General features: G+C 51.6%; 10 protein-coding genes across 10 annotated transcripts; 6 read left to right on the top strand and 4 right to left on the bottom strand.

Moving 5' to 3' along the window:
* Nucleotides 1–197: 197 nt before the first annotated feature.
* On the top strand, nt 198–1,957 carry N7443_000579 (transcription factor TFIIIB subunit BDP1; the record flags this gene model as incomplete). The annotated part of the gene is made up of 2 exons (XM_056880635.1): nt 198–225; nt 288–1,957. 2 exons carry the CDS (start codon nt 198–200, stop codon nt 1,955–1,957), a joined length of 1,698 nt encoding a protein of 565 aa, XP_056745873.1.
* Nucleotides 1,958–2,202: 245 nt separating this feature from the next.
* N7443_000578 (DUF1183 domain protein) lies at nt 2,203–3,102 on the bottom strand (the record flags this gene model as incomplete). Its single annotated transcript, XM_056880634.1, has 1 exon — nt 2,203–3,102. One exon carries the CDS (start codon nt 3,100–3,102, stop codon nt 2,203–2,205), a length of 900 nt encoding a protein of 299 aa, XP_056745872.1.
* Nucleotides 3,103–3,346: 244 nt separating this feature from the next.
* Nucleotides 3,347–4,907, top strand: mmm1 (ERMES complex subunit MMM1; the record flags this gene model as incomplete). Its single annotated transcript, XM_056880633.1, has 3 exons — nt 3,347–3,362; nt 3,418–3,448; nt 3,500–4,907. The coding sequence occupies 3 exons, from the start codon at nt 3,347–3,349 to the stop codon at nt 4,905–4,907; spliced, it is 1,455 nt and encodes a 484-aa protein (XP_056745871.1).
* A 209-nt stretch (nt 4,908–5,116) lies between these two features.
* Nucleotides 5,117–5,838, bottom strand: N7443_000576 (acireductone dioxygenase (Ni2+-requiring); the record flags this gene model as incomplete). The annotated part of the gene is made up of 3 exons (XM_056880632.1): nt 5,117–5,248; nt 5,330–5,701; nt 5,809–5,838. The coding sequence occupies 3 exons, from the start codon at nt 5,836–5,838 to the stop codon at nt 5,117–5,119; spliced, it is 534 nt and encodes a 177-aa protein (XP_056745870.1).
* Nucleotides 5,839–6,042: 204 nt separating this feature from the next.
* Nucleotides 6,043–8,163, top strand: N7443_000575 (tRNA modification protein MTO1; the record flags this gene model as incomplete). Its single annotated transcript, XM_056880631.1, has 2 exons — nt 6,043–6,146; nt 6,204–8,163. The coding sequence occupies 2 exons, from the start codon at nt 6,043–6,045 to the stop codon at nt 8,161–8,163; spliced, it is 2,064 nt and encodes a 687-aa protein (XP_056745869.1).
* A 4,808-nt stretch (nt 8,164–12,971) lies between these two features.
* On the top strand, nt 12,972–14,393 carry N7443_000574 (camp independent regulatory protein; the record flags this gene model as incomplete). The annotated part of the gene is made up of 1 exon (XM_056880630.1): nt 12,972–14,393. The coding sequence occupies one exon, from the start codon at nt 12,972–12,974 to the stop codon at nt 14,391–14,393; it is 1,422 nt and encodes a 473-aa protein (XP_056745868.1).
* A 3,041-nt stretch (nt 14,394–17,434) lies between these two features.
* N7443_000573 (ABC multidrug transporter atrF) lies at nt 17,435–19,113 on the top strand (the record flags this gene model as incomplete). Its single annotated transcript, XM_056880629.1, has 3 exons — nt 17,435–17,497; nt 17,554–17,724; nt 17,776–19,113. The coding sequence occupies 3 exons, from the start codon at nt 17,435–17,437 to the stop codon at nt 19,111–19,113; spliced, it is 1,572 nt and encodes a 523-aa protein (XP_056745867.1).
* Nucleotides 19,114–19,245: 132 nt separating this feature from the next.
* On the bottom strand, nt 19,246–20,310 carry N7443_000572 (uncharacterized protein; the record flags this gene model as incomplete). The annotated part of the gene is made up of 1 exon (XM_056880628.1): nt 19,246–20,310. The coding sequence occupies one exon, from the start codon at nt 20,308–20,310 to the stop codon at nt 19,246–19,248; it is 1,065 nt and encodes a 354-aa protein (XP_056745866.1).
* Nucleotides 20,311–21,113: 803 nt separating this feature from the next.
* Nucleotides 21,114–22,864, bottom strand: N7443_000571 (uncharacterized protein; the record flags this gene model as incomplete). Its single annotated transcript, XM_056880627.1, has 2 exons — nt 21,114–21,812; nt 21,884–22,864. 2 exons carry the CDS (start codon nt 22,862–22,864, stop codon nt 21,114–21,116), a joined length of 1,680 nt encoding a protein of 559 aa, XP_056745865.1.
* Nucleotides 22,865–23,741: 877 nt separating this feature from the next.
* N7443_000570 (cardiolipin synthase) lies at nt 23,742–25,229 on the top strand (the record flags this gene model as incomplete). The annotated part of the gene is made up of 5 exons (XM_056880626.1): nt 23,742–23,914; nt 23,967–24,086; nt 24,135–24,451; nt 24,518–24,782; nt 25,100–25,229. The coding sequence occupies 5 exons, from the start codon at nt 23,742–23,744 to the stop codon at nt 25,227–25,229; spliced, it is 1,005 nt and encodes a 334-aa protein (XP_056745864.1).
* Nucleotides 25,230–26,938: the final 1,709 nt, after the last annotated feature.

Raw genomic sequence — 26,938 nt, 5'->3', positions numbered from 1 at the left:
AGGGAGGAGGTGAGAGAAGCGAGAGTGTATGGTTGAAGGGGCGGGATGATTGAGATTGAAGGAGTTGAAGACAGGAGGATTTTCAACGAGGTTTAGCGTTCTGCTTAGCGCCTCCCACGTGACCGGCCAGCCCACTCCCTCCGCGCAACTTTTCTGATCTTTTGAGACAACCCCGCCATCTTCAGAAATGGACAGCCATGAAGTCGTTTTCGAGTTCTGCGATTAGTAAGTCACTACCTACGGTCCTCTCACTTGCAAAAGAATTCTCACTTACCCCGTTTCTATAGACAAATCGGGCAAAAAGTTTGCCCCTAAGGCGCCGGCCCGCCGAGCCGCGCCGGGACCTGCTCCTGCGCGTAGGCCTAGTGCAGTCTCACATTCACAGACTCAGTCTGCAAAGGCTTCTCAAGAGAGAGATGCCACCGAGCAAGCCCGGCGGCCCTCTGCAACTTCCGCGATTTCAGTGGAGCCGGAGCTGAACGACGATGCGCCAGTCGCGGTGTCAGCTTCTCAGGAACCTGCCACAGCAATTTCGATTCCTCACCCCAAGCGCAAACCCTCTATCTCTACACCTGCCATCCAGCAATCGACCGCACCTGTACGCGCACCTTCTCTTACACCCGACATTCCCACCTCCCCCCGCACCGTGATCGCCGAGCCGCCAATTGTGCCGTCAATTGAACATGAAATTGAGCAACTTGCACCGGCACTGCAGGAAGTCGCGCAACCTAGTGAAGATATTAGAACCGAAGAGCCATCCTCTCGCGCACAAAGAGCTGCACCCCAAAACGCTTCTGCCGCGCCTCTTCGCATTCGACAGGTCACCTATGCGAAGAAAACATCAGAGATCACCAAGGGCCGTGGGAAGGCATCTACGCTCGCCACTCCTCCTTCCTCCCAGGGAGTTATACCTACAACCGAAGGTGCAAGTGAGACACCTGCACTCTCATTGACCCCGTCCACCCCAGATCCTAGCCAAGCGACTGCTAAGGGGAAGCGAAAGGTATCCAAAGCCGGCACCGATGCTGATGGATCCGAGAAGGCGAAAAAAGTTAGGCGCCGGAAGCGCGAACCTACTCCTGATGGTGCGGAGCGTGTGGAGATTTTGCCCAATGTCGTCAAAATGTCGGAGTTGTGCAAAGATTTGAAGACCGGAAGGAAGTCGAAGCGTGAGACCGAACTGCGCAAACTGGAAATTGAGGAACAGGAGCGGAAATGGAAGGCACAGGAAGAAAGCACAACTGGCACGCCCGTCAAGAAGACCGCCGAACCCGAGAACAACCCGGAAGATCGCCTTCCTCCTCCCAAACACCAGGCCGGTCCAGTCATGCGCATTGTCAACGGCGAGATTGTCCTCGATACGGCATCGCTCGAGGTGGATCGTCACGCAGATGCCGCACGAAGCGCCGGAGATCTTGAGGATGTGGTTGAGAACCAACTCACGCGCAAGATCAATCAAGCCACATACGGGAAGCGTTCCAAGACCGAGACCTGGGATGAGGAGTTGACCGATCTCTTCTACCGCGGACTGCGCATGTTCGGTACCGATTTCATGGTTATCAGCAAACTGTTCCCTGGACGATCCCGACGACAGATCAAATTGAAGTTCAACAATGAAGAGCGCCGCGATCCCCAACGTATTAAGGATACTTTGCTTGGCCCTCGCGAAACCATCGATATCAAGACCTATTCGGAGATGACCCAACAGACTTTCGACGACCCGAAGGTCATCCAGCGAGAACTCGATGATGAGAAGAAACGCATTGAGGACGAGCACGAAAAAGAAAAGCAGCTTCAGGAAGAACTAATGCGCAATCCCACTGGCACGGGCAAGGACGAGAATGCCGAAGGCGACAAACCGCCTACCAAGGCCAAGGGACGCGGCAAGAAAGGCAAGGCTCAGAGTGGAGGCACAGAAGAAGTACTGGGCTCTATCGACGATATTCCGATGGCCTAGTCTATATTACTTTGCTGTTAACTGTACTTTAGCGGGCGCTACGATTTTGTGGAAATGGGTCGGATACACTTTTTTCTCCCCTTTTCAGCACGGCGTTTGGGAAGAGAGATTTTACTAAAAATCATAGCCAAGGAGTTTGGGATGAACATCTCTCGAGTCTGACTTTCTCGATAGAATTGTCATATTAATTTTGATTTGCTCCCTCAGTGCATATACACTTCCTAACTTGTACGTAGACTCCCGGGTTAACGACGTCTGGTAGAGCCGAACCCCGTGCTGGATGATGGAGTTGACAATCCCGGCGAACGAGAAGACCGAGAGGATCCTGAGCTGCCTTCGCCGTTATCGTAGTTGTTCGATCCGCCCCAATTGCGAGCACGTCCCATACCATATCCAGCCGCCGCACCGCCCAGCGCACCAGTCCAGAAGCCCGGTTGCCAGCCCTGGCTAGATTTGCGGTACTGGCTATCCGAGTAGCTGTTGTCAAATCGGCTGTACGGAGGAGGAGGTCCAGGAGGATTTCCACCACCACCACCACCACCTCCGCCCCAGAATCCTCCCCATCTTGGTCGTCGCTGTTGGGGTCTCCGATTCCCTCCAGCCCCACTCATCCCAGTAAAAGCAGCGAAGATAATAGCGAAGACAACGACGGTGAACACGACGACAAAGACGGTCTCAAACCAGCCCGATATCCCAGAACTGGAGGTCTGTTTGCCGAACTTCTCTTCTCCCAGTTCGGTCAAAAGCATGCGATACTCAACGCCGCAGCTGCCCTTGAGCACCCACTTGTCGTCCGAGTCGCGGTATCCCTCACACACGACATCTGTAGAGCCGAGCTTGAACTCAGCTGGTAGGGGGGCCGTGCATGTCCATTGTACATCTTCGGCGTCATAATCGTAGCCCTCGTTCTTGCAGCGCATCGTCTCGATCTGGTATTTGTTGCATATTTGCTTCGATGGTCCGGTGCAGGTGAGTTGTGGGATGGGAGAGACTCGGCGGGAGGTAGTCATGCGGTTTGCTCGTAGTGTCAGAGCGTCAACGTTGGAGAGGAGGATTGCATTTTTGCCTGGTGGGCTTTGAGATTGTCGCGCGCATATACCTGGCGAGGCGAGGAGGAGGGTCATCAGGGCTGTAAAGAAATGCATGGTTGTGATTTCTTGCAGTCTCGCTCGGGCTTGGAGAGGTTAAAGCTGGAAATTAGTTGTAGAGATCAGTTTCAGAGTCTTCAGTGGGTGGCGTCCCAGTGAGAGGATGTAGCGTGTCCTAAAAAGAAGCTCCTCCGATCCCGCGATAATCGATAAGCTCGGCAGAACCACAGCTCCACCAACCCAACCTCTTCCATCTGGCGATGGGTGCTTAACGACCAGGCATTGTCGACTTCCACTGACAATGGCGCTCCAACCGCGTCAGTTTGATATAGTCCTGTCTTGTTTCATATCGTAATACTGATTATTCTACAGACGAGCCTGCGCCAATCGCGCCTCAGTCCTCGTATGCCTCACAAACCTGTGGAGTGTAGTCTAGATCGCTAACTCGATCCAGCCTATCGTTCACCCAGGGTTTTCTGCTCGGCCAGCTCTCCGTCGTTCTACTCATTGGCGCCTTCATCAAGTTCTTCATCTTCGGTGAAGCCCCGCCGCCTCCCTCGCGCGGCCTCTCGAACCGCACAACCCACCGCCGCAACAGCTCTGTGTACAATCCCTCTCAAGATGGCCAGAAGACTCTACGAGAAAAACCATCCACCTCCAATGTCCTACGTCCGGTCCCTGCCTCTGCCACCAATACTCGCTCAATCCTCCGCAAGACCTACTACAGCGCCATTCCGACCAACCCCGCCAAACATGGCAGGCATCGGCTGCACCACTCATCCCATCAGCCAGAGTCGCTGGACTGGTTTAATGTCTTGATTGCTCAGACAATTGCTCAGTACAGGCAGACAGCATACACTCTCAAGGATTCGCCCACATCCTCAATTCTGAGCTCCTTGACGGCGGCGATGAATAACCCTGAGAAGAAACCCTCCTTTATAGACAAAATCACCGTGACGGATATCTCACTAGGAGAAGAGTTCCCAATTTTCAGCAATTGCCGAATAATCGCCGTCGATGACCCCAATTCTGATGGCGGCAGACTGCAGGCCTTATTAGATGTCGATCTTAGCGATGACAACCTCTCCATCGCAGTCGAAACTTCCATGGTTCTCAATTACCCCAAGCCGCGCTCTGCCATTCTCCCAGTCGCGCTCTCAGTCTCGGTTGTCAGGTTCTCGGGCACACTGTGCATTTCTCTGATCCCGGCACAAACCGACCCGCTTCACACTCCAGCTACATCACCGACACCACCCGCCGAGGCTGGTCCTAATGGCCCCAACCAAGCCCCAGGCTCCCCAGGCGCCGAGTCACAGGACCAGCCGCCCAAAAGCAGCCCCAAAAGCAACGTCGCATTTTCATTCCTGCCGGATTACAGGTTAGACCTTTCAGTCCGTTCTCTCATCGGATCCCGCAGCAGACTCCAGGATGTACCAAAAGTCGCTCAGCTAGTCGAAGCACGCGTGCACGCCTGGTTTGAAGAACGTGTTGTCGAACCCAGGGTCCAAGTCGTCGGGCTCCCAGACCTATGGCCACGCATGGGCCGAACTGGCGTGCGGACCGGTGAAGACTCAGACGCCGGGTCCACAGCACCACCGCGAAGTCCTGGCTCCACCGAAGCTGGCGGATCGATCCGGTTCGCCGAGGACCGTGAGCCGGAGGGCTTACGATTCCGCGGCGGGTTGGACGCACGGTTAGGTCTAGGTGGGCTCGGAGCTGGGTCGCGCAGCAGCAGTTTCAACGTGGATATGGGTGGTCTGCGCAGTCCCAGTATGACACGGCAAGACAGTGCCAGTGGGTTTAGCGACCAGTTAAATATGCCCGGTAGCATGCCGGACCGAGTTGCGACGCCTAGGGAATGAGATGTCTCGTATGAATTACCTCTAATCCTATTTTAGTGTACATCTAGCATTCAATGCAATCGCAATGATACGAAGCAGCTACAATTATTACAGTTTTAACAGATCAATGTGTGAAACTCTCCTTTATAGTATGTAGTTTAACAAAAACCAAAGGTATAAACCTCACCCACCATCATCTCAAGTCATAAAGCATCAACCCGTCAACCCACCTAAGCCACCGCAGCAGGCTTAAGCACCGCATCAACATAAGACTTCCGGTGAGGGTTAACATCAACCTCGGCACCGCGGTTCAGCGGCGTCCACTTAGGCTCATCCTGGAAGAGACGCATTGCCTTAACATACTATATCCGGTAAAAAAATTAGCGAAACCACCCAAAAACAACCGCGCAACAAGCACGGTCCAGCGCAGCAATAACACATACGTTCTGCTCATTCGTCGTAAACCGATGATAAATACCCGCAGGCAGAATAATCATATCATCCTTAACCAGGCAGATGCGAATCCACTCATCGTCCACACCGCGCACATCGAAGTATCCCTCGCCGTCGAGGATGTATCGGATCTCCTCGTCTTCGTGCAGGTGCTCAGCAAAGAACATCTTGACTTTCTCCTCGTACACATCGCCCATAGTTGCAGGCGAGACGCACACTTGGTCACGGTTCCTGTAACCCCGCTCTGCGGCGAGCTTGTCGACTGCTTCGAGGGTTGGGCAGTGGTGGTAGAGGACGCCTAGGGAGGCGAGCTTGTCCTCGGAGACGGCATTGCCGGAGTCGTGGGGCTCACGCTGGTCGCCCTGTAATATTTAGAATTAGTATGCAGCTTGGGAACCATATGCGTCATCGGGGTAATTCATGAAGAGGTGGTTTCCATGCTGAGTAGATGCGCGGAGCGGTGACTTACCGGCTTGTTATCGTACCAGTATGCTCTCATGATGCAGGGTCTAGCGATTGTTTTCGATGAGAAGGGTTAGGAGTATGAGGTGAGATTCTCAGAAATCCGTCGCTGAATATCAGCAGCCCCGCAATTGGCCGATGGCGCAAGAACGCTTATGTCTGTCTCTTATCGATCACGTGACGTCGATAATATTTTTGGCTTATCGGCGGCTTCGATTTGGAGATTCGAGGAACTTGCACCATGGCGTTTCGCGCGAGACCAGTGACTCTGTTTCGGAGGCGGGTCGGGTCGGCCTGGTTAATAGGCCGAACTCGGGGTCTAGCGACGGTTTCTGAAGGGACGCAGTACGCGATCCTGTACCCCTGATACTTTTTTGGCACTTGCTAACGGAGGCCCTTTAGACCCTACGATGTCGTTGTGATTGGAGGTGGACATGCTGGATCGGAGGCATGTACCGCTGCTGCACGCTCAGGGGCGCGTACTGCGCTGGTGACGCCTTCGCTATCGAATATCGGTGTCTGCTCGTGCAACCCCAGTTTCGGCGGAATCGGAAAAGGCACTATGATCCGCGAGGTGGATGCGATGGATGGTGTTGCGGGGCGGATTATCGACAAAGCGGGGATTATGTTTCGAGTCTTGAATCGGTCTAAAGGCCCGGCTGTGTGGGGGCCCCGCGCGCAGATCGATCGCGATCTGTATAGGAAGCATATGACCGAGGAATTGGTCAATACGCAGGGGTTGAGCATTGTGGAGGGCAAGGTTGCGGATATTGTGGTTTCCAAGGAGGGTGTTGAGAATATGCCGGGTGCTCAGGGCAAGATTGTTGGTGTCCGCTTGGAGTCGGGCGAGGTTATTCCTACTGGTCGTGTGGTTATCACTACTGGAACTTTCCTGGGTGGTGAGATTCATATTGGACTGGAGAGTTACCCGTCTGGGCGTATGGGCGAGGCTCCTACGTATGGGTTGAGCAAATCTCTCCGTGATGCTGGATTCCAGCTTGGTCGTTTGAAGACTGGCACGCCGCCTCGATTGGATATGAAGACGATCGATTTCAAGCCTCTGGAGGTCCAGAAGGGTGATTCGCCTCCTATGCCGTTCTCCTATCTGAACAAGGAAGTTGATGTTGGGGATGAGGGCCAGCTCAATTGCTGGATGACCCATACCAACGAGGCCTCGCACGAGATCATTCGCGCGAATCTGGACAAGTCGGTGCATATCCGGGAAACCGTCCGAGGACCACGGTACTGCCCGTCTTTGGAATCGAAAATCATGCGATTCAAAGACAAGGAGAGACACCAAATTTGGCTGGAGCCCGAAGGCTTTGCGCCTAACGAAGTAATCTACCCCAACGGTATCTCGATGACGGTTCCTCCGGACGCGCAGTATGCCATGCTGCGGACTGTCCGTGGTCTCGAGAATGTGACCATGCTCCAGCCAGGCTACGGTGTGGAGTACGACTACATCGACCCGCGTAACCTCCGAGGTACTCTGGAAACGAAGCTTATCAGCGGTCTCTATCTGGCTGGCCAGATCAACGGTACCACTGGCTATGAAGAAGCAGCCGGACAGGGTATCATCGCAGGCATGAACGCTGGTCTGGAGTCGCAGAACCGGGCCCCGATGACTCTTACTCGATCTGATGGATTCATTGGGATCATGATCGACGATCTCATCACCAAGGGCGTCTCCGAACCATATCGAATGTTCACCACTCGAAGCGAATACCGTATCTCCACGCGCTCAGACAATGCCGACCTGCGGCTGACACGGATGGCTCGCGACGCCGGTGTCGTCAACGACAAGCGCTGGAGCCACTTCTCAGACACAGAGGCCCAGATTCAAGAGCTGCAATCTCTTCTCTCCAACACCAGGCTCTCCTCGAGCGCATGGTCTCGCAAAGGATTCAAGGTCCGCGTCGACACCTCGGTCCGCTCCGCACTCGACATCCTGTGTCTTGACGGCGCAGACATCGACGCCCTCATCCCGCACATCGAATCTACTCCTGGTTCCGCATACATGCCTGCATCATTTGCACCGGAAATCCGAGCTCGCGTTGCCATCGAAGGACGTTACGCTCCCTACCTCAAGCGACAGGAGAAGATGGCCCAGCGGTTCCAGCAAGATGAAAATCTGCTCTTACCCGCTGATCTGGACTATAGCAAGATCTTCGGCATCAGCAATGAAGAGAAGCAGGCTCTCGAGCGTGTTCGGCCCGCCAGTGTTGGCATGGCCAGGCGAATTGAAGGTGTTACACCTACTGGTGCGCTCCGACTGCTCATGCATGTGCGAAAGGGCACCGGGTTCGCTAAGGAGGTGTCTGAAGATGGGGGGGTCGATGAAGTGCTGCGCTCGTCGCCGTGAACAGCATATCACCTCTGCCGTGTACGATTGAAGTTGATTGGAAACTGGCATTACAGGAGCAACCCACGGCGCTGGATTTTGTACATTATAAATAAATGGGACCGTCGCATGCTGCATTAGTGTTTGTACTTTGTGTTTATTGTATCCCCTCTCAAGTACATACTTATAATGAAGACTAGCCGTGGAGCGGGTATACCTCTCTTTTCTCAGTCTTGCTCCGTAGAGAAGACCAATCCTGAGAGACCCATCTGGAAGATACAACCCCAAGCACTTGAAATCGTCAACAAATCCACTACAACATCTACAGTTAGAACAAGCAACTCCAGCAAACTCAAACAAATGCCCCCCAAAAAGCAAAACCACGACACTCAAACCCAAATCCCAACCCCATACGTACCCCAGAACACGCGAACCGGCGAACCGGCGAACCGCAATCTCCCCCTCGTACCGCCGATCCGGACACCACGCAAGGGGCGATCCGACCACAGGGATACACTGCAAGTTCCCCTCGTATCTCCTCCCTACTACATATGAAGGACGGAGGACGAAGTGGATACAATCGAAGATCAGGCTTGTGGCTTCTGACATGCATAGCGCAAGGTTTAAAAAGCGCATAGACGAAAGGAAGTTCCTGCAGGCCATGTCGTCTTCGAGTCGTATTCCACGATCTCACGCGAGAACGCAAGGGAGAGCGATCTGAGGGGGGTTAGATCATCGGGTACATCACCTTGAGGATATTTCCGAACACCCCTAGCTTTGCCTGATCCCATGATGTTCGCATGGTGCGTGGTGCGTTGTCTCAATCGTGGAATGTGTCTGGTCTGATTTGGCGATCAGCCAATGGGGAGGTCAAGCTCGGTGTGGTTGGTGTGTACGTGGCTACGGTGTTCCAAGGTTCGGGAATCTTAGTGAGACGATCCCATTCTTGGGGTGTATAGTGCTGGTGCTAGTGCTAGTGCTAGTGCTAGTGCTAGTGCAAGTGCCGGTGCTGTTACTGTTGCGAGAGGCGGAATTCGTAACTAACAACGAGCTATCTCCGTGAGAAATAATGCTATAGAAGTGCAGTGGTTGGATGCAAATCCTCCACATCCTCTCACATCATTAATCAATACTTTGTACAGGTGGTTCGTACATGTCATGGTCACCATGTGACCAGGATCATATGCACGGAAGATACCCGCCACATACGAACAGTGGCGCGCTTGATCCTATCCTGTGATCAAAAGATGCTCGCGTGTTTTGACCCTAGCCTGCACTGCACATATGAGGTTAGTAAGCGCTGAAAAGTGATGACATGGGATCAGCGTTTTCGTACGACGCGAATTGGGGAGACAGAGCCCCTGAATCCTAAGTCCTGAATTCTGAATCCCGAGAATCCCTGAAATGAGGCAGAGCCCTGTGAGAGCCATGTGGGTTTTGTCTCTGATAAATTAATATTTGATATTTGATATTTAATATTTAATATTTACCATTTACTATTTATTCATTTATTCATTTATTCATTTATTCATTTATTCAATGTTTGGTTGAATAATTTAAATTGCGGGCAGGTAGAAGCAAACGCACACTAAGATAGTGTGCATACGTAGAGCTCCGGCGAGTCTGGATCATGAAGACATCACTGGGCAGTCAAGTCCGTAGAATACAGCTAGGGGGAGTCGAGTCTAGCGCGCCCCGGAAGTTCACCGTTTGAGGCCTAACGACCTACCAGATTAGGCGCGTAGTGGTGACCCGGGCGGCCGGTTCGAGCTCGTGTTGAGCCCCGGGTGTCTCGGGCGATAACTGTCTGCTGCCTAAGAGGGTAAGTCACTCAGGAGTTAATTAATAAGAAAGAAAAAAGGAGTTTGGGTTTCAAATTAAGAATTAGATTAAGAAATAAGAGTTAAAGATTAAGGATAACCCTCTGCTCCATACCTGGGTAGCAGGTACTCAACTCAGTAGTACAGTTGGATCATGACAGTGACGATGACCCACCAAACCTTCACGAGAAACTTCCCGTGAAACCCAAATCCAAATCCATGGCTCCAGCACGATTAGGTACTGGGACCAAAGCAGAACCGGGGGAGCGAGCACAGACTAGATCTATCAGGAAGTACCCAAAAAAGAAGTGGGCATGATCTGACGAAGGGCCCTAGCACCGAGAGTGGAAGAAATAGACGATCGCGATGATTAGTGATCTCAGACCCCCTCCGATCTTGTCGGGTGTTCGGAATGATTCCAAGGTCAGAGGTCAGTGCCGGATCTACGAAGACCAAGACCAAGACCAAGACCAAGAATGAGACCGAACTGAAAGTACTAGGATAAGAGGCTAGAACCCAGCAGCAATGGTCTCGGAGCCGCGGACCGATTGGGATCCTGGTCGAGCCCCTCTAAGGAGCAGGTAGAGAGCGAGATTCACATGTGCCAACTATTGAACCCGCTAGACCGTGGCTGTCATTGGCCGGTCAGTTCGGAGGTCGACAGGCTACATAAAGGCGGTTAGTGCAGACGGTTCGGTGACGACGAAGTGACACCGACAGTGATGTTGGGAGCAGTGACAGTACGGAATCCCCGGTCCAGGACGTCGATCCAGCCCCTCAAGCCCCAAGTCGAAACTGGGTCGAGCTCGTGTTGTAGATTAACAGAGAGAGTCAAGTGCGGGATTTCTCAGTCGCGCGCTAGAACTGATCGGACGAATGGGTCAACGCCACCCAGCCAACCCCGGACTAGCGAGGGGGCTTGCTCTTAGCGTGAGTCTTTTTTTTTTTTTTTTCTTTTGGGGCGTCGGTTTGTCTGGCAGAGGATCGACCAAGTCCACCCGTGATAAGACCGGTTCCGTGGGCTCTGAGTGGCCGGACCAGCCAGAAGGAACAATCCCCACTTGATGCTCTCTCGCGTCTGTGCGGATGCCTTGGCCCGAGCGAGTGGTCCGGGTGCGTGGAATGGGGCGCTGGATGTTGATTTCGCGAATCAGACGAGATCTGCAGGTGGAAGCGGACAGGCTGTTGACCGGCTGCTGATTTGTTCGGTTGGTTGACGGACTTGACGGAGCTGTGCTGCACTCCGGTCTCCGCGCTTAGAAGTCCAGAACGCGGCGATCGGCCGAGGGGATCCGTGCAAGGGATCATCTCCACATGAGATCATATTGAGGAGTTGGAGTCCATGCTATCCTATCTGTTCTGTCTTGTCGTCTCTGTTGTCTCGGGTCCTCGCTGTCCAGTTCGAGGTGCCTACCGTTCTCCTAACGTCCTAGCATCTGTCACGCGTCAATTGAGTTCGACCAGTACGCCATGCTCTGATCGTCTCCTGTTCACCCGTATCCCCGGGAACCAATCGACGAGCGGAAGACTGTCGTCCGTGAAGAAAGACCGGGGTGCATGTAGTGCTTATTACTATTACAGAGGACAACTGGATCTGCTGAGGATCTCCCGCGAAACTTTCATCCCAGGTACGGGACCCTCTTGCCAACCTTTCGACGCGTGGTATACGACTGGGCCCCGGTTCTTGCACATCCGCTACGCTTGATTCGATTGTCCACCAGGCACCCATGAAATGGGGTCAACGCTCAGTCCTCGTGAGGAGCCCACTGTCGGGGCTGCCGTTGGTCATAGCCTGGCTGCCGGAGCCATCCAAGTGCCTTGCAAGTGCCACTCAAGTGCCACCAAGGACCCGAAAATGGGGGCAAGCTCCCAGATCTCTGACGTGCCATGATCACCGTCCCACTGCGCCCCTATCCATTTTTTTCAATAGTTTCGGGCTGCTGCACTAGTCTTCGTCGCTCCCCGCCTCCCTTTCTTCTATCTTTTCTCTTTTCCTTGTCTTTCTCGTCTTCCCGTGTTGCGGGTGATTGGAAGGAACCGTGGATAGCTTTCCCCCCTCTGACCATGGTTGTGTTCTAGTAGCCGCCCCCCCCCCCCCTCAAACTGGCTGCAAGGATCAGTGTTCTGGGTATGTTCTGGTGGTGGAGAAACCTCTAACCTTTTCTAGGTTTAGGGGGGGAAACCAGCAGCTGAGTCAGATATACCGGAGAGAAGTGACCCTCCGATCCCAATAATCCACGGGCTCCACTGGGGATCGTCCATGGCACGGGGTTCACTCGATGATGATTGCACTTTCTGTTATATAGTGGCTACGTAAATGACACAGTAGGACATTCATCGGACGGTTAGAAAAAATCATGTTTTGAACTCCCGATTTTCTCCGCTGCATAGGAGAGAGCCGCGCCGATCATGTCATTTTAGATACCCTAGCTACCCTGCCCTAGATACCTTAGATTTGAGACTAAGAGACTAAGAGACTACCCTAGACTAGAAATTATAACTCCCGTTTATTTCCACAGGTTCGCCCCGCAGTGAACCCTCCGAGACTATTAACATTAACATTAACATTTACGATTAGCCTCCCGGTGCCTCTGACCGTACCAGTACCTCCTCCCCCTCCCTCCCCTTTCTCATTAGGTATACTAGTCTTAGGTCTACGTCTAGGTCTGCGTCTAGGTCTACGTCGACACTAAACTACACCACACTACACTACACTACACTTTGTGGATCCCTCCCCCCTCCCTCCTCCAAAGCTTCTTGCCGCGCCAGGGATCCGTGGAACCGCCCGAGTAGATCCCATCTCTCCAGAGATCGCTGCAACCTGTTGACTCGCTGACTCGACGGTCCGTGCTTTCCCTTCGATCCCTGGAATCCTCCAACACCGAGGAGGGGTCGAGTCAAAACCATCGCATCTCGCCTTTCTCCATACCCTGGTCGATCTCCTTAGCTTATTTTTTTTCCTTTGTGAATCACATCCGGGGTACCTTGACTCTTTCCCACAACCCCATCATGGTGAACGGCACTGCTGCCGTGTTGGAACCCACTTTCACCGGCTATGTGGCCACCACACAGGATGCGTTGATTCTGTTCGAGGCATGCTTGACCGGTGTATTGCATCATGTCCCGAGACGACCCCATGATCGGGAACGCAGCCATCTGGTGCGCAGCGGTAGCGTCTTCATCTACGAAGAGAACTCCTCCGGCATCAAGCGGTGGACCGACGGCGTCACCTGGAGTCCGAGTCGCATCCTGGGCAACTTCCTCGTCTACCGGGAACTGGACAAACCCTTCCCTCCCGGAGAGAAGAAGCGCGCGATGAAAAAGGCCAATCGACGACCCGCGCCCCCAACTCGACCGGGCGAGCCATATCCCGCTCGACATGACAGCAACGGCGGCCAGGGCTACTCCCCTCCTCAGCCTTCCCCTCCGTTCGGTGAACGACCACACCAGTCCGAGGTCGAGCGCGCGTTGGTGGGGTCGCTGGTCGACTCGTACGGTTTCAAGGACTCGGGTTTGGTAAAGAAGACCATGAGTGTCACCGTCATGGGCATAACCCACCATTTGGTCTCTTACTACAGCGTCGAGGACGTCATGCGCGGCGCGCTCAACCCACCCTCCATGGTCGAATCTCTACGCTACATTCGCCCGCGCGTCGACCTCACCCAGAAACAGAGCTTCCGCGCACCCATCGATGATCTAGAGACCAGCGCCATGGAAAGCGCTCACGACCCCTCGCACGCCGCCCTCTACGGCTACCGCCCGCAGATGATGGCTCCGCCAGGATATGGCATGCCCAACCCATCCCCCGACTTCTACATGCACGCCAGTCCCTACGCCGCCACACATCCTCCACAGCCGGGCCCGATAACAGGATACTCCTTGGGCAACTCGATGCCCGGCCAGCCAGCACCGAATCCATACCTGCCTTCGCCAGCTGCACCGATGGTGAAACAAGATGACTACCACGCCTTCCGCGCAGGACCTTACGGAGGCAGCATGGACTCCCTCAGCCACAGCGCGCTCTCCTCCTCCATCCCCGGCGCAATCAACACCGCCATCCCCAGCAGTCTCAGCGACCGCAACCGCTCAACCTCGGACCACAGCCCGTCCGCCTACCGAAACAGCTCCATTTCCTCCCGCAGCGTCGCCACAGACGCCACCTCCCCAATGGATCCGTCCACACCAGCCACGTACTCTCGCGGCAGCTTCAGCCTGTCCGGCCAAATGGACAACACCTCTCTCGACCGCGGCATCGGCCCCTTGGACCCCTCGGTACCCCGTCGGGAATCAAACCCCATCCACCCATCCTACTACGGCGATCGATCCCAGTACTACGTCAACCCTGCGGCGCCGGTGAACCACCCCCACTACGCAGCCGCGCAGCCTCTATCTTCATGGACGACCACTGCCCCCGCACAGCCGCAGATTTAATTATGTCCAGCTCACGCCCATGTCCATGTCAATTCCCACGTCCCTGTTTTCGTTAGGTGTTGTGTCGGCCCTTTGATTCTGATTCTGATTTTTAATTCATTCGTTCGTGAGTTATGACTCGTGTTTGCGTGTTTGCGTCTGCGTTTATTCTATGGGATGGTTTTCTGGTTTTATCAGCTGAAATGTTCTCTCCCGGTTTACGGATATGGATTGTTTTGGAATATTTACTCTCGACTGGTTCGAAGCGGGGAGTCGGGGCGGCTATTGTCTTTTTCGTTGTTTGTCTCTTTGTCTCTTTTGCTCGGCGATATAGACCACCCTTCTTGAGCTTTGTCTTTTTTTGTTTTGTCTCTTTTTTTTTTTTTTTTTTTTTTTCATTCCTATGGGAGGGAAATGGAAATGGGGAGTCCAAGTCCGAGTTGGAATCTGGGTCTAGATTGTCATTCGCATTCGCATTCGCCCCGAAATCCACACACGCTACGCTAAACTCGGCTCAACCTGCAGCGTGTGCATCCGCCACTCCGAGCCCTGGAATCAAAGTCGAACGCGAACTCGAAATTGAATTTTTGTGTGACCCCCCCCTCCCGATGTACTCATGTCTTCTGTCCATACGGTGTCTGTTTCTCTACCCTTTGTGTGTCTGTGTGTATGCGTCTTTGTGTTCCACGGCTTCGAACATCATTACCACTGTCTTCGTGTCGGCTCTCTGCTTTTCTCGCTGGGTGGCGTTTTTTGTGAATTTCCCTGACGATGTGATGCAGCAAATCCCTCAATTACCCAAAACGTTTCTTTGTTTGTTTTTTTCTTTTGCCAGTTCTCTATTCCCAATTCAACTTTTTTTTATGAGCTTTCACTTTAGCTGTGCGGTTTTTGCTCGAGGTCAGGTGAACTGCAACTTGAACTTGTCCGATTGCTTCTCGTATGGGGTTTGGCTTCTCTTTGGTATCGATCTCTATTAGGATACGGTTGCGGTAGGCTTTGTACTTTTTGTTTACCCTTTCTTTAATCTGTGTGGTTTCCCGGGGTATGGTTTGGTCAAGGTTAGGGGTGATTGGTTTGTGCTATCTATTTGTCTGGTACATGAAGGGGCGATGGATGTCGGATCGTGGCTTTCAAAGGCTCGGATAATCTTATGATATAGTCTGAGCTAATTGGAGTTAAGATACCTCTTATGGAAGAAATATCAAGCCATTTATTGTATCCGATTGTTTTCATCTGGACTGGGCGGCTGGCTCTTAACTCGGTGCTTGTGTTGTATGTTGTGATTGGTATATGGTGGTTGGTAGTGTTGGATCCACAGAGTCCACGGGTTCTATGGATATATCACCTGGCATTCAATGTTGAAGAAGGGTTCTTAAATCAGTCCTGGTGTACGAACACGTCAAGATGAATGCAGAGGTCGGGGTTCAAATGTTCCTCCGACTCATACCTACTTAGCTCTATGGTTTGCATCTGATCATAAACAATTTGACCTTGGGGTGTCGGGGTGTCGGGGGCTCATATGCTCGTCTGTCCCGATGAGCCCTGGAATGTTGAGAATATGATATCGATTCATTTCGCTTAAAAGACCAAAGTTCATTTCCACCTTGTGACTCATTCCAAATTGATATTTAACTTACCTAGGGAAGCTCACAACGTATTACAATCTCCCGGGCGTCCGAGGGCTTTCGTTTCATGTACTGGGGGACAAAGTGGGTTCTTGGTCAACGGACCAGGATTGAACCCAGTTCATATACACCCTTGTGGACATATATATCAGTGTCCTTCTAGGATATTTATTCATCTATTTATATGCTGTCTCTTCTAAGGTACTCACTGTGTTTCGAACAATGAATTGATAGACATGCGATCGTTTATTACTTTCGGGAACGGATTACAGACTAGTTCAAGAGTGTTCTCCAATCGGCTTACTAGGTACGGTACCTATTCTAAATCACTTCGGTTGAGCGTAAATATACAGCGCGTCATTCTTTGCAAATCGATGTCGACGTTTTGGCTAGAAGGTAGTGAGGTTTTCTATAAGGAAAGACCCTACATATACAAAATCAAATCAGTTCTTTTGAGAACATCTCTATTGAGGTAATTGGCTCTTGATCCAATTTCGCAGTTATGACCCCATCACATCAATGGATGTCACATCGTATCCAGGTACCGAAGCACAATATATGATCGACCAAGGGGTCGGAATGTGTGGTTCTCTGCGGTGCTCGAATCGAGGATTATGATTGGTTTGCTTAAAACTACTTTCCATTTTTCTGGAATGAGGTTTGGCAAGGGTCCCAGGGTTGGGGTCCGGAATGTAGTAAAACGGGTTTTCTGGAGCTTTCGAGCGAGCAACTTGCGTAAGTGGCTCTGCGTATTGCTTTCGATTTAGACAGAAGAACAGCAGTATTGAAGAAGACCGAGCTGGCTAAGCCTCATTGACCGTGAAGCTAAAGAGCTGTGAGCCCTCCAGATAGAGGCCACATGAATGAAGTGTTGTTAATCAGAATCAATATTAATCGTCTAGTGCCAAGGGTTCTTTTAATTACAGTCCACGTTGTTTGAAATCCTTCTAGCTACCATTGAGTGACTTGATTCGGCGGGTTGCTGTGTTCACCTTGACGGTGGCGCATTCCTGATCCCCTCGCTCTCGATTTCGAATCCAGCTAGATCTATCTCAATTCACCCACGAGGGAAACACTGCCGGTGCTCTCGCAATTGGTCTACGCCCGCTATCTTGCTCTAGACAACCATCAGGGGCTTGATTGGGCGCATTCCGCATGGTTTGTTGATAGTAAACATGAGTATATCCAAGCTTTTCCAAATTTGCCGGTGCTTCTGTGCTTCAGTTCCTGAAGCTTAAAACCCTCCGACTGCCCGGGTCATGGCCAGGTATACGCCATCCATCATCCAGTCGACAACATCGCCAACTCGCCCTCGCCTTCTCGTCTTTCTTTGATACTATCTTCAAAACTTATACATTTTTAATCTTAAAGCATTAATTGCTGTCTATCATTGATTATCGCAATTGTCTTTTCCAAGGCGACATATCATCCACGATGAAGGCCGTCACTCTCCCTTTGCTTTTCAGCGCGGTTGCGCTCGCCCATCCACAGGGTCTGGTACGTATTCAATTGCTTTTTCTCGATCTGAGTCGTCACATTAACAGATCGTTCAGTGGTGGGGTACCGATTTCTGCTATCCCAGTCCCGAAAACACCGACAACCAGTGCTCCGAGTCTCAAGAGTCTGGATTCGACTGGTCTGACCTTGCCAACGGTGATAACTGGACTTTTGAAGGCTTCAACTTTGTGGGAGTTTCGGCCCAGGATAACTGTGGTGGATCCGGAGTAAGTCTATTCATCAAATCCCATGGCCTGATCGAATCTAATCATGAATAGGGCAAATGCATTCAAGGAAAGCTTTCACGAGATGATGGATATGCCATCAGTGTGGACTCCGTGGACGCTCCGTTCTCCGTCCGTACTTTCCACCTTTCGACATCCCGGGACACCACTATCCTTGTCAACTACGAGCTGGCAGATGGTTCCCACTGTCGCCAGGTGGCTTTCAGTTCTCCCGAGGGCGTTGATGTCACCAACGAGCAGTGTGGTGGCGCGGTCTCCGTTCAGTTTGCTCTCCCCGAAGACAGCAAGTTCGGCGAGTGTGATCTGAACATCCATTCCATGGACTTTGACTGTTCTTCTGGACCCAAGCCTCCCCCTACGGCTACTCCATCTCACACCATGGAGCCTAGTACGTCTATGACTGTGCCCACTACGCACACTCACTGGTCCAGCAGCATGACCCCGGCGACTACTGAGACGCCAATGACTACCAAGACTATAATGACCACCGAGGAACCAATGACTACTGAGACACCAATGATTACTTCCACTGTTTATACGACCCACGTCTTCACAGTGACTCAGTGCCCTGCCTCTGTGACCGATTGCCCTAGTCACTCTACCCAGGTGAAGACCTCTACCTGGAGCTTGTCGACTACTGTGTGCCCGTCTCCCACTGAGACTGTAACTATTACTACAAGCCCGGTCATTTCAACCACTGCCAAGCCCACTGCATCCGTCGTGCCTGCTCCCTGTCCCGAGGTGGTCCCTAAGTGCCTGAACACATGGCTCTCCATTCCCAAGTGTGACTCCAACAGCGACACTGCCTGCTTCTGCCCATCCTCCGAGTTCGCAGACAAGGTCAAGTCCTGCATCCACTCCTGGAGCTCTTCTGAGGAGGAGGAGGAGTCTTCCCTCGCTTACTTCGCTGGAATTTGCGCCTCTTATGTTCCCAAGAACCCTGCTATCGTTGACTTGCCCCCAACCACTTCACCCGCGGTCTCTGTGCCCATGTCCACTCCCACACCCACTCCCACTCCCACCAAGGGTACTGTCACGCTGGCTCCCGAGACTACTCCTTGCACCACCATCACATGGTCCTCTCACACCGTGACTGTCCCGCAGGTCGCTTTCAGCACGGTCACTGTTAGCTCCACCACCAGCGTGTGCCTGATTCCTGGCACCACTGCCCCTGCTACTACCACCAGCCCTCACACTACCCACATCTCCACGATGACCACTTCCTGCAAGCCTACCACTTCAACTTCCACAACCACTGTTCCCATGCCTACCACTCCTACGCCTACCACGGTTCTTTCTAACGCTGGATCCAAGACTTTCGTCTCCAGCATGTGGGCGGGTATGGCCATGTTGGTTCTTGGATTCCTTTGAACCTGTTAATTCTCTATACATATCTTCATTTCTATAACGGTCGAACACGTCTACCATGTACTTTAATATATTTCTCACTTCATTTAATGAATACGAAGAGTAGCAAGATACTTCGCACGATGATATCCCTCATCAGCCCTGTACAGCTCGAAACTCTTCCGCCCAAGGCCAATTCTCACACCTCTCTCCATCCTCCCCAGACCAAACTGTAGGCGGTGCAAAAACCCCATTCAGCAACCAAGGCGTATCCCCAACCTCAAAGCCCTTCTTCCGATACCGCATCGGCGAAAGCCCATACGTAGCAACTTGTAACCTCCCCGTAGCCCTATACATCTCCATAGCCTGTACAATGAAGCCCTGAACCCCTGCATACCACTTCTCGCCTCTCAAAAAGTCCACCCACTGTTCTAACGGCATTGGACTATGAATCCCCGCACTTAGAACCTCACACACTTTTGCCTCCATCGGGAATCCATACTTAGTACAGAACTCCCTAGACACCGTATCTGCCATATGCTGTCTAAAATGCCAGACGAGTGAAAACTCAGTTGCCAGGAACTTCTGATCAGGGCGGAGTCTCGAAAGTGCATAATCGAGCATCGATTTGTGGCCTGCTAGTCCCTGGATATGAAGATGGAGATCCACACCGTCAAGCTCAGGCTTCGAGGCTAAATATTGCAGGAAGCGCTCGGTTGCCGGCGTGCGTTTTGCGGGCAGGTCAAGTCTATTGAGAGCGCCCATGTAGAGTCTTGTATTTTTGGGACCTGGTGAGGATTTGCGGTAGGAGATTACTACCTCCGCGAGGCTCTCGTAGAACATGTTTATTCTAGAATCGGTTTGATCTGCCTTTGCCTCGATAAACGGTTCGTTTCCGATGACGATGATATCAACGTGGTTCATGACGATGTCCAGGAGGCGGGATAGAGTCTCAAGTTCAGTTTTGTGTTGTGGACTTCCGGGTTTAGGGAAGTCTAGGTTGGTGTAGTTCCATTTGAAGCTTAGGATGGTATTGTAGCCCGCGTCAATGGCGTTGAATAGGCATTTGATGTTTGCGTTTTCGCGAGCTTGCTGGATGTTTATTTGGTGCATGTCGATGAAGCCGCGGACCCATTTTGTGTTTATGCGTTTGAGTTCAGATTGGTTGAGCCAGTTCAAATTCTCGTTGAAGTTTGCGCCTAGGGCGCCGAGGGCTGGCATCTTGGGTTCGATGTTGGATATATGTTATGATATCGGATCTTGGTTCGCGGGAATGTTTGAGACTTGGCTGGCCCCACCACGGCACACGGTCGTCGTCATCGCTTATGGTGGCGTATATAGCAAGGATGGATACTGTTTTTGCAGCTCGCTATCGCACGAATGGTTCTATATAGCGGGCGTAACTTGCCCCCTTCCAAGTTGTCCGAAATCTCTCAACAGGATAGTCTGGAAAAAGGAACATAAAGAGGGGTTTAAGAGCTCCGCGAAGAGTTCGATAAACAATTGAAGAATGAAGTGTCTAGGCCCATATGGATTGTCTGTTCGATCAGGCTGTATACATGCATGGTTAGTTACCAACTAGTTGCTGTGGATACCACAAGTGTCAAATGGAGGCAAACTCCTCTAGCGTACTTTAGTATTTAAAAGTAGAATTCAAAGCTCTCCCGAGCCTGTAATGTCCAGTATTAAAGTGCGTATGTACCCTAATGTCAGTATAAAACTGTAAAATCAACTCCATGCTTAAGTTACAAGGTATCGCTATGCATCCAAAAAGCCGCCAACGAGGATCGATCAAACCAACTCAAAGAGACACCCTCAAAATGAAGCAGCTGTCGAAGGGGTATCTAAAAGGTACGAAAAAGACGAGAAAGTCAAGAAACATAGGAAAACAAGTGGAGATAAGCAACACCATTAACATAAGAACAGCCTCGCGTCAAGAATAAACACATACGCACCAAATACCCGCCCATGCTGACCATCATTTCAGTCACATGCCATCCCGGCTTTTTTTACAAGCTCAGTCTTCAATCTTCATCCTCCGAGAGGGACGAAAGCAGACCGGATGTCAGAGGCTGGTTCCTGAGGTTCATGACACGGTGCCGATCCTCTATCAAGCCAGACCTGTCACCACGACTCATCGGGTGCACGGTGCGTAGCATACCCTCCCGTACATTCTCGTAGCTCTTGAGGCCGATGTCCGCGTTGAGTAAGGGTGATGACCATTCAGGATTCCCCTCGGCACCGTCGTCATAGAGCCACCAACCCACATCCGTCGACGAGCTGTTGGCATGTGCATGTCTTGAGCTGTAATTCTCAGCCCTAGCTTTACACGCGCTGGTCATTTGATATGGCGCTTCCGTGCCATACACTCGATTCTGGTGAGTTGATGGGCTCGCGTGAAGGGTGGCAAGTTGCTGGATCAAGGTTGGGTCAAGCCCCAGACGCACGTTGTACGTGTTTGTGGTGCTCTGTGCGCTCGGAATCGAAATGGGTACCGCCATGGTACCCACCAAAGCAGTGTTTGCCGATGCGGAAACGGGCGCAGAGGCAGCTGGCTCTTGATTTCCGCTGTTGGTGCTGAGCTGACGCAGTTGGTTCTGCAGCAGGGTGTTCGTTAAACTGGTCCCTTGCTGTTGCGAAGAACCCAAATTGCCATATTGACCAGGGTATCCCTGCTGGCCGCTGCTGAAATGCGGGAGTTGGGTTTCTGCCGGAAGTTCTAACTGTGAGTGTGTTAGTTCTCTTTTCTTCTCTTTTATCTTTTCCTCCGCCCAGGTCGCTCCGGTGAACTTACTCGGCGCGTGTATTTTCGACCAGGCATTGCAATATAGTGGTCAAATGCGCTCTCCAAGACTGCAAAGTTGAAACCGCGCTGCGGGTCTGCTGGTTGAAAGTGCTGACCAACCTCACGACGAAAGTCGACACTACGGCGCTCCAAGGGTTGGTATGGAGACAGCCGGATCATCCATCCGGGGAAACTACCCCAGAAGGCTTGGATGACGGGATCAATCTCGAGGGACAGCTTGATCTTACTGTTGGCGGCAGGCTTCTGAATGAGCATGACGAAGGTGAACTCGCGGGGGAGACCAGACCGCTGCAGGCTATTTTCCTCAAGAGACCACACTACTTCACCGGCCTCCACATCAAAGTCAGGGCCCTTGGGGCTCTTCATGGTACGAGACGAGCCTTGAATGCGCATCATCTCATACCGACGATACTGTCCGTTCAGGCTGCCGGACGGGATAATACTGGCGCTGACCGGGGTTTCAGAGACACCCAGTGAGCCGGCCAAGCTAAAGGACCACTCCATTGTCTCCGGAGAGACGGCACCGTAGATGAGATGCGGTGCGTGCATCAGAAAGCACGGGTTCCCAGAGGGACATCCATTGATCGATGTGGGCTTTGAATTCTCAGAGCTGGACTCAACGGAAACGCGGACAGTGGCAGACTTGAAGCGATGCGACAGCGTATGCGCCGAGTGGAAGACAAAGCTCAAAGCTAGGAAATCAACATGCTCCGCGTATGTGTCGGATACTGCTGGGCTGTCCCAGAAGCCATGCTGGAGACGGGATACATGCGCTGTAATATATGTATCCCCGGGTAGCTGCCGCTCGTAAATACATGCCCGATTGACAAGCAATCGAGGATTGTCCATATTTGGATCGTGGGATTTCTTATGCTTGTGTGTGTCGTCGCTGTTGGGCGCTTTGGCGGACGGGCTCGAATGAGGTGAGGATGGGTTAGCGCCATTGTTGGCTGGAGGTGGTACACCCATAGTGAACAGGCAACTTTTGAACAACACCGCTTGTCCCCTGCTATACTCCGTCGTCGTTTGCTCTCCATCTGGATATTCTGTAATAGTCGCGGTCCTTAGATTTGCAGCCGCATTTCCGTGTAACTAGATATAAGCTAAGGAGTTAACAAATCGGCGAGAAATCCATGACTATAGCCAGCCAAGCTGATGATGCCAGCTATCAGGCGGATCGTCATGTGTATGCGGCTGTCAGGTGAATGGGGGTTGGTGGACAACCAAAGTGACTCATTTTAAGATGCCAAGCTGTATTTGTAGTTAGTTGAGCCAGTCTTGGTTTCAGAATAGAGAAGTCATTTTTTATTTTTATTTTTCATAGACAGAGATGTTGATAGAGAAGTTGGATAATGTTGATCGGCGATGTGGCACGTCCGGGGGCGGAATGGATTAACGATTAATCCGCGGCCATGAAATCATCCGCGCCTCAACTTCTCACGAGACCATCTCGGGCTCGGCTTTACCATTACTCGCGGTCTCCGGCTTTGGTCTTGGTCGGAAGGTTTGACTGCACTTATCCTGATCTACCAAGGAATCCTGCTAATGGCCGGTCGCAGCGCCCTCTGTATTATATAAGATATTGTTGTTGATTGCGGTCTTGTTTCGAGGTATCAGAACCGACTGATTGTATGACTTGCTTTCTCCGCAACTGCCAAGTCTAAACGGAAGCCTCACACATCATTTGTGGTGGCTGTGTTGTCTGCTGAGTTGGGCTTCAAGGCTTCCAACCGGGCATGTGTTGATGTGCCGTCATTGATTTGACCCGAGCCACTCGTTTTCACACCAACTCTGTGTCATATTACAACTGACCGATACCTGTACTCTATTTTCCTTCTGTGCCACCATGCTTGCAATTCGACTGTTGCCATTTCGGGCAACCCAGGGATCTCAAGTCCTCCGGGGCAATGCACGGCTCCCGCTCCAACAGCGCGGAGCCCTGTGCACCCGTGACACGTCTCGCCCTCGATGCATCTCCAGTCTGACTCAATCGTCAGGTCTGGCCCGGTTACCTACCAGGTACGTTGTCGAGTGTTTATCTAATCGTCCCGGTCTGACCTTCTTGCTCCAGTCAATTACGAATCCGGGGATGTCAGGATCCATCCTACAGGACGTCCCTGCTCATTAAGAGATGGTCAACATCAAAAACACCGGAAGATCCAAAAGATCCCAAAGAGTCGGGCTCCAAAACGTGAGTAGTGGATGCGTCCCATGAGAGAACCGAAACTAAAGGCAACAGGCTGCGCTCGGCCACAAAACGCATTCTTTCCAAAATTCCCCTTCAATCAAGCCATGAGAACATCTACACAGTCCCTAACATCCTCACATTCTCTCGACTGGTCGCCGCGCCCGTGGTGGGGTATCTGCTCGTGAACAACTACCATGCAGCCGCACTATCCCTGTTCGCATATGCGGGCATCACCGACTTGGTCGATGGCTGGATCGCCCGAAAGTACCATCTGCAGACGGTAGTGGGCACCATCATCGACCCAATGGCCGATAAGCTGCTGATGACAATTGGAGTGGCTTGCCTGGCAGTTAACGGATCTCTTCCCGGTAAGTGCCCAATTGATGCCTAGACGGGATCCATGCTTTTTACCCAAATGTCTGACGCGAGTTTAGTGTGGCTCGCCGTTATCATCCTCGGTCGAGACGTCGGTCTGGCCATCTCGGCTATCTATTACCGCTGGATCTCGCTTCCGCCGCCTAAAACTATGGCTCGGTACTGGGACTTCTCTCTGCCCTCAGCTGAAGTCAAGCCCACTGAGATCTCCAAGATCAACACGGCTCTCCAGCTGGTGTTAGTTGGCAGTGCGATTGCCCTCCCCGTTGTTCCCGAGGCGGTCATTAGTGCCTGGCATCTGAGTGAGGCCATGACTGCATTCCAGTAAGTGATACCCTATTTCTATTCTGCGATTGTTTTTTTCTATGCTTTTTGCATGGCATGTACTATGTCAACTGGGGCCACCTTGAGTCATTTCAATGGTGTTTCCAGTACATACGACCATAGGGTGTGGAGAACAGGGCTTCCCGTCCGCTCAGCCGTACTTAAGCCACACGCCGGCAGGTTAGTAGTTGGGTGGGTGACCACCAGCGAATCCCTGCTGTTGTATGTTTTTTTGTTTTGTTTTCCTTTTTTTCTTCTTCTTTTCCGATGCGTTTTTCTTGCGTTTACCTTTGTCCTGCAATGGCTGACTCGTCCAGGTACCTTGTGGCGGGCACAACCATCTGGTCCGGCCTGAGCTACGTCTTCTCCAACAACGCAGTGAAGATCCTCTCCCACGAGGAAGTCCAAAAGCGAATCGCACAGGCCGCGGCGAAGAGAAAGCCCTAGAGCGGTACTTGAACTGCGAATCGCAGGGCCATCGGGGTAATAATTGAAGTAAGTATTCAATTTTCAAATAACCTACTTTAGAGTACAAACTATTAGATGCATAGTCGATTTTCCATTTCTTGTTGTTAAAGAACCAGCTTCTATATACATTCATCTTTTTCACACGAAATATAACGGGATAAAATGTGAAATTCCGGCTTAGCCATCAGCATTACCATGGTGTCTTCAAGTAGACGCTTCAGTGCAAGCTTTCGCGTAGTCTGGCAACGCCAACTACACCATCCACTCGCACTTGAATGAAGTGCCTTCATAGCTAGAAGCAGCACATGAGAGACAGACGACACACAATATGTTTGAAAAGGGAAGCATGACAGCCCTTTTGGCTCTCCGGGAATTTCCGAAATTTGAGCTCTCATCATCGAGTATATAATGAACTATATAATGAACCACTGAGGACTTACGCTGTGAAAACAAAAATATTGAACGTGATGTCACAGGCAAGTATGGAGAAGGTCCATGTGCATTTTCGAAATGTCCTAAGTGGAGAGAAAAGGAAAGCGAGAGCGGGCGGATGATTAAGAAACTCGTGTCATAGCCATAATTAAAAAGGAGGAGAACATGTCCCAGAGCCTTGGCGATGAGTATGTCTATGGATGTATAAACGCGAGTACTTCTTCAGGTATGACAAGAAATCTTGGAATGTGCATCAAGAACTCGGAGCCAGCCTCACCAAACATGATCATGGAAAGAGGGCTATGACCATCTAGACGCTTGATGTAGAGATAGATAAGTGATTTAGATATAGAACAATAAGTATGGGTGTGTTTATAAGAAACAAAGCGTTAGACGGAAAAGAGAATGGGTAATTTGAGGTCTCAGGCTGTACAGGGAGCACCAAACCGTAAGGAATACACCTAATACACTGTTCGAAGAACTATTAACAAAATTGATGGTACTGATAAATCCGGAAAACCAGAAACCAGCAACTTATGGTCCTACCGGTCGGCACCGTGATAAGTCCGAAACTAGACCCGTAAACCCGCGTCAAAATGCTTAAATTGTTGCCCTTGGTGGGTTTCTCCGTAAAAAGGGTGCGCTATCTATAGCATCATCATGACCAAACCATCCAGGCTCTTTCATCCAAGGTCGGTTCACTTGTCCCACTCATCCTCTTACTCTTCATCCGTATACACTTCACCTGAGTCTTCCTCGCAAAGGCCCGAGTCTTTTAATGCCGACAGTCTTTTGAGAGTTGACTGATCTAAGCCCTGCTTCCAAGAGGAGCTGAGGATCCTCGGATCGCCTAGAGCACGCGCCTCCAAGAAGTAGATCGTACTCATGATCCAGTTCCTCAAACAGCGCGAGTAACGTGTTTTCTGGTAGGTATCACTTCCCGAGGCGGTAGTTTTACGTCACCAAGATTGCAAGTTCTTCCTTTGGAACGTTATTTAGAGAGAAGTGATGCAGGGATTTTAGAATTAGACTTTCAGCATGGAACAAGCTCTTCTTAAAAACTTTCTCGTAACAATTCAGTATGGGGAAGGTCTATCCCGAGTCGATCTCATGTGGGTGAGCTAGAAGCCACCGAGAGCTAGGGAGGGGCGTTTCCCGCGACCAGTATGTAAACGAAGGCGTAAAGCTTAGCTCGGCTCGGCATCTGGATGTTCTGGATTCTCATAGACCAAACACCTTGGGCATTGAATTCTTGT

This window comes from Penicillium atrosanguineum (genome assembly GCF_028827265.1).
Source record: "Penicillium atrosanguineum strain IBT 20685 chromosome Unknown utg000001l_segment0_segment0, whole genome shotgun sequence".
NCBI lineage: Eukaryota > Fungi > Ascomycota > Eurotiomycetes > Eurotiales > Aspergillaceae > Penicillium > Penicillium atrosanguineum.
Note: the sequence above shows the minus strand (reverse complement) of the source record. Positions and strands in the feature narration are given on the sequence as shown.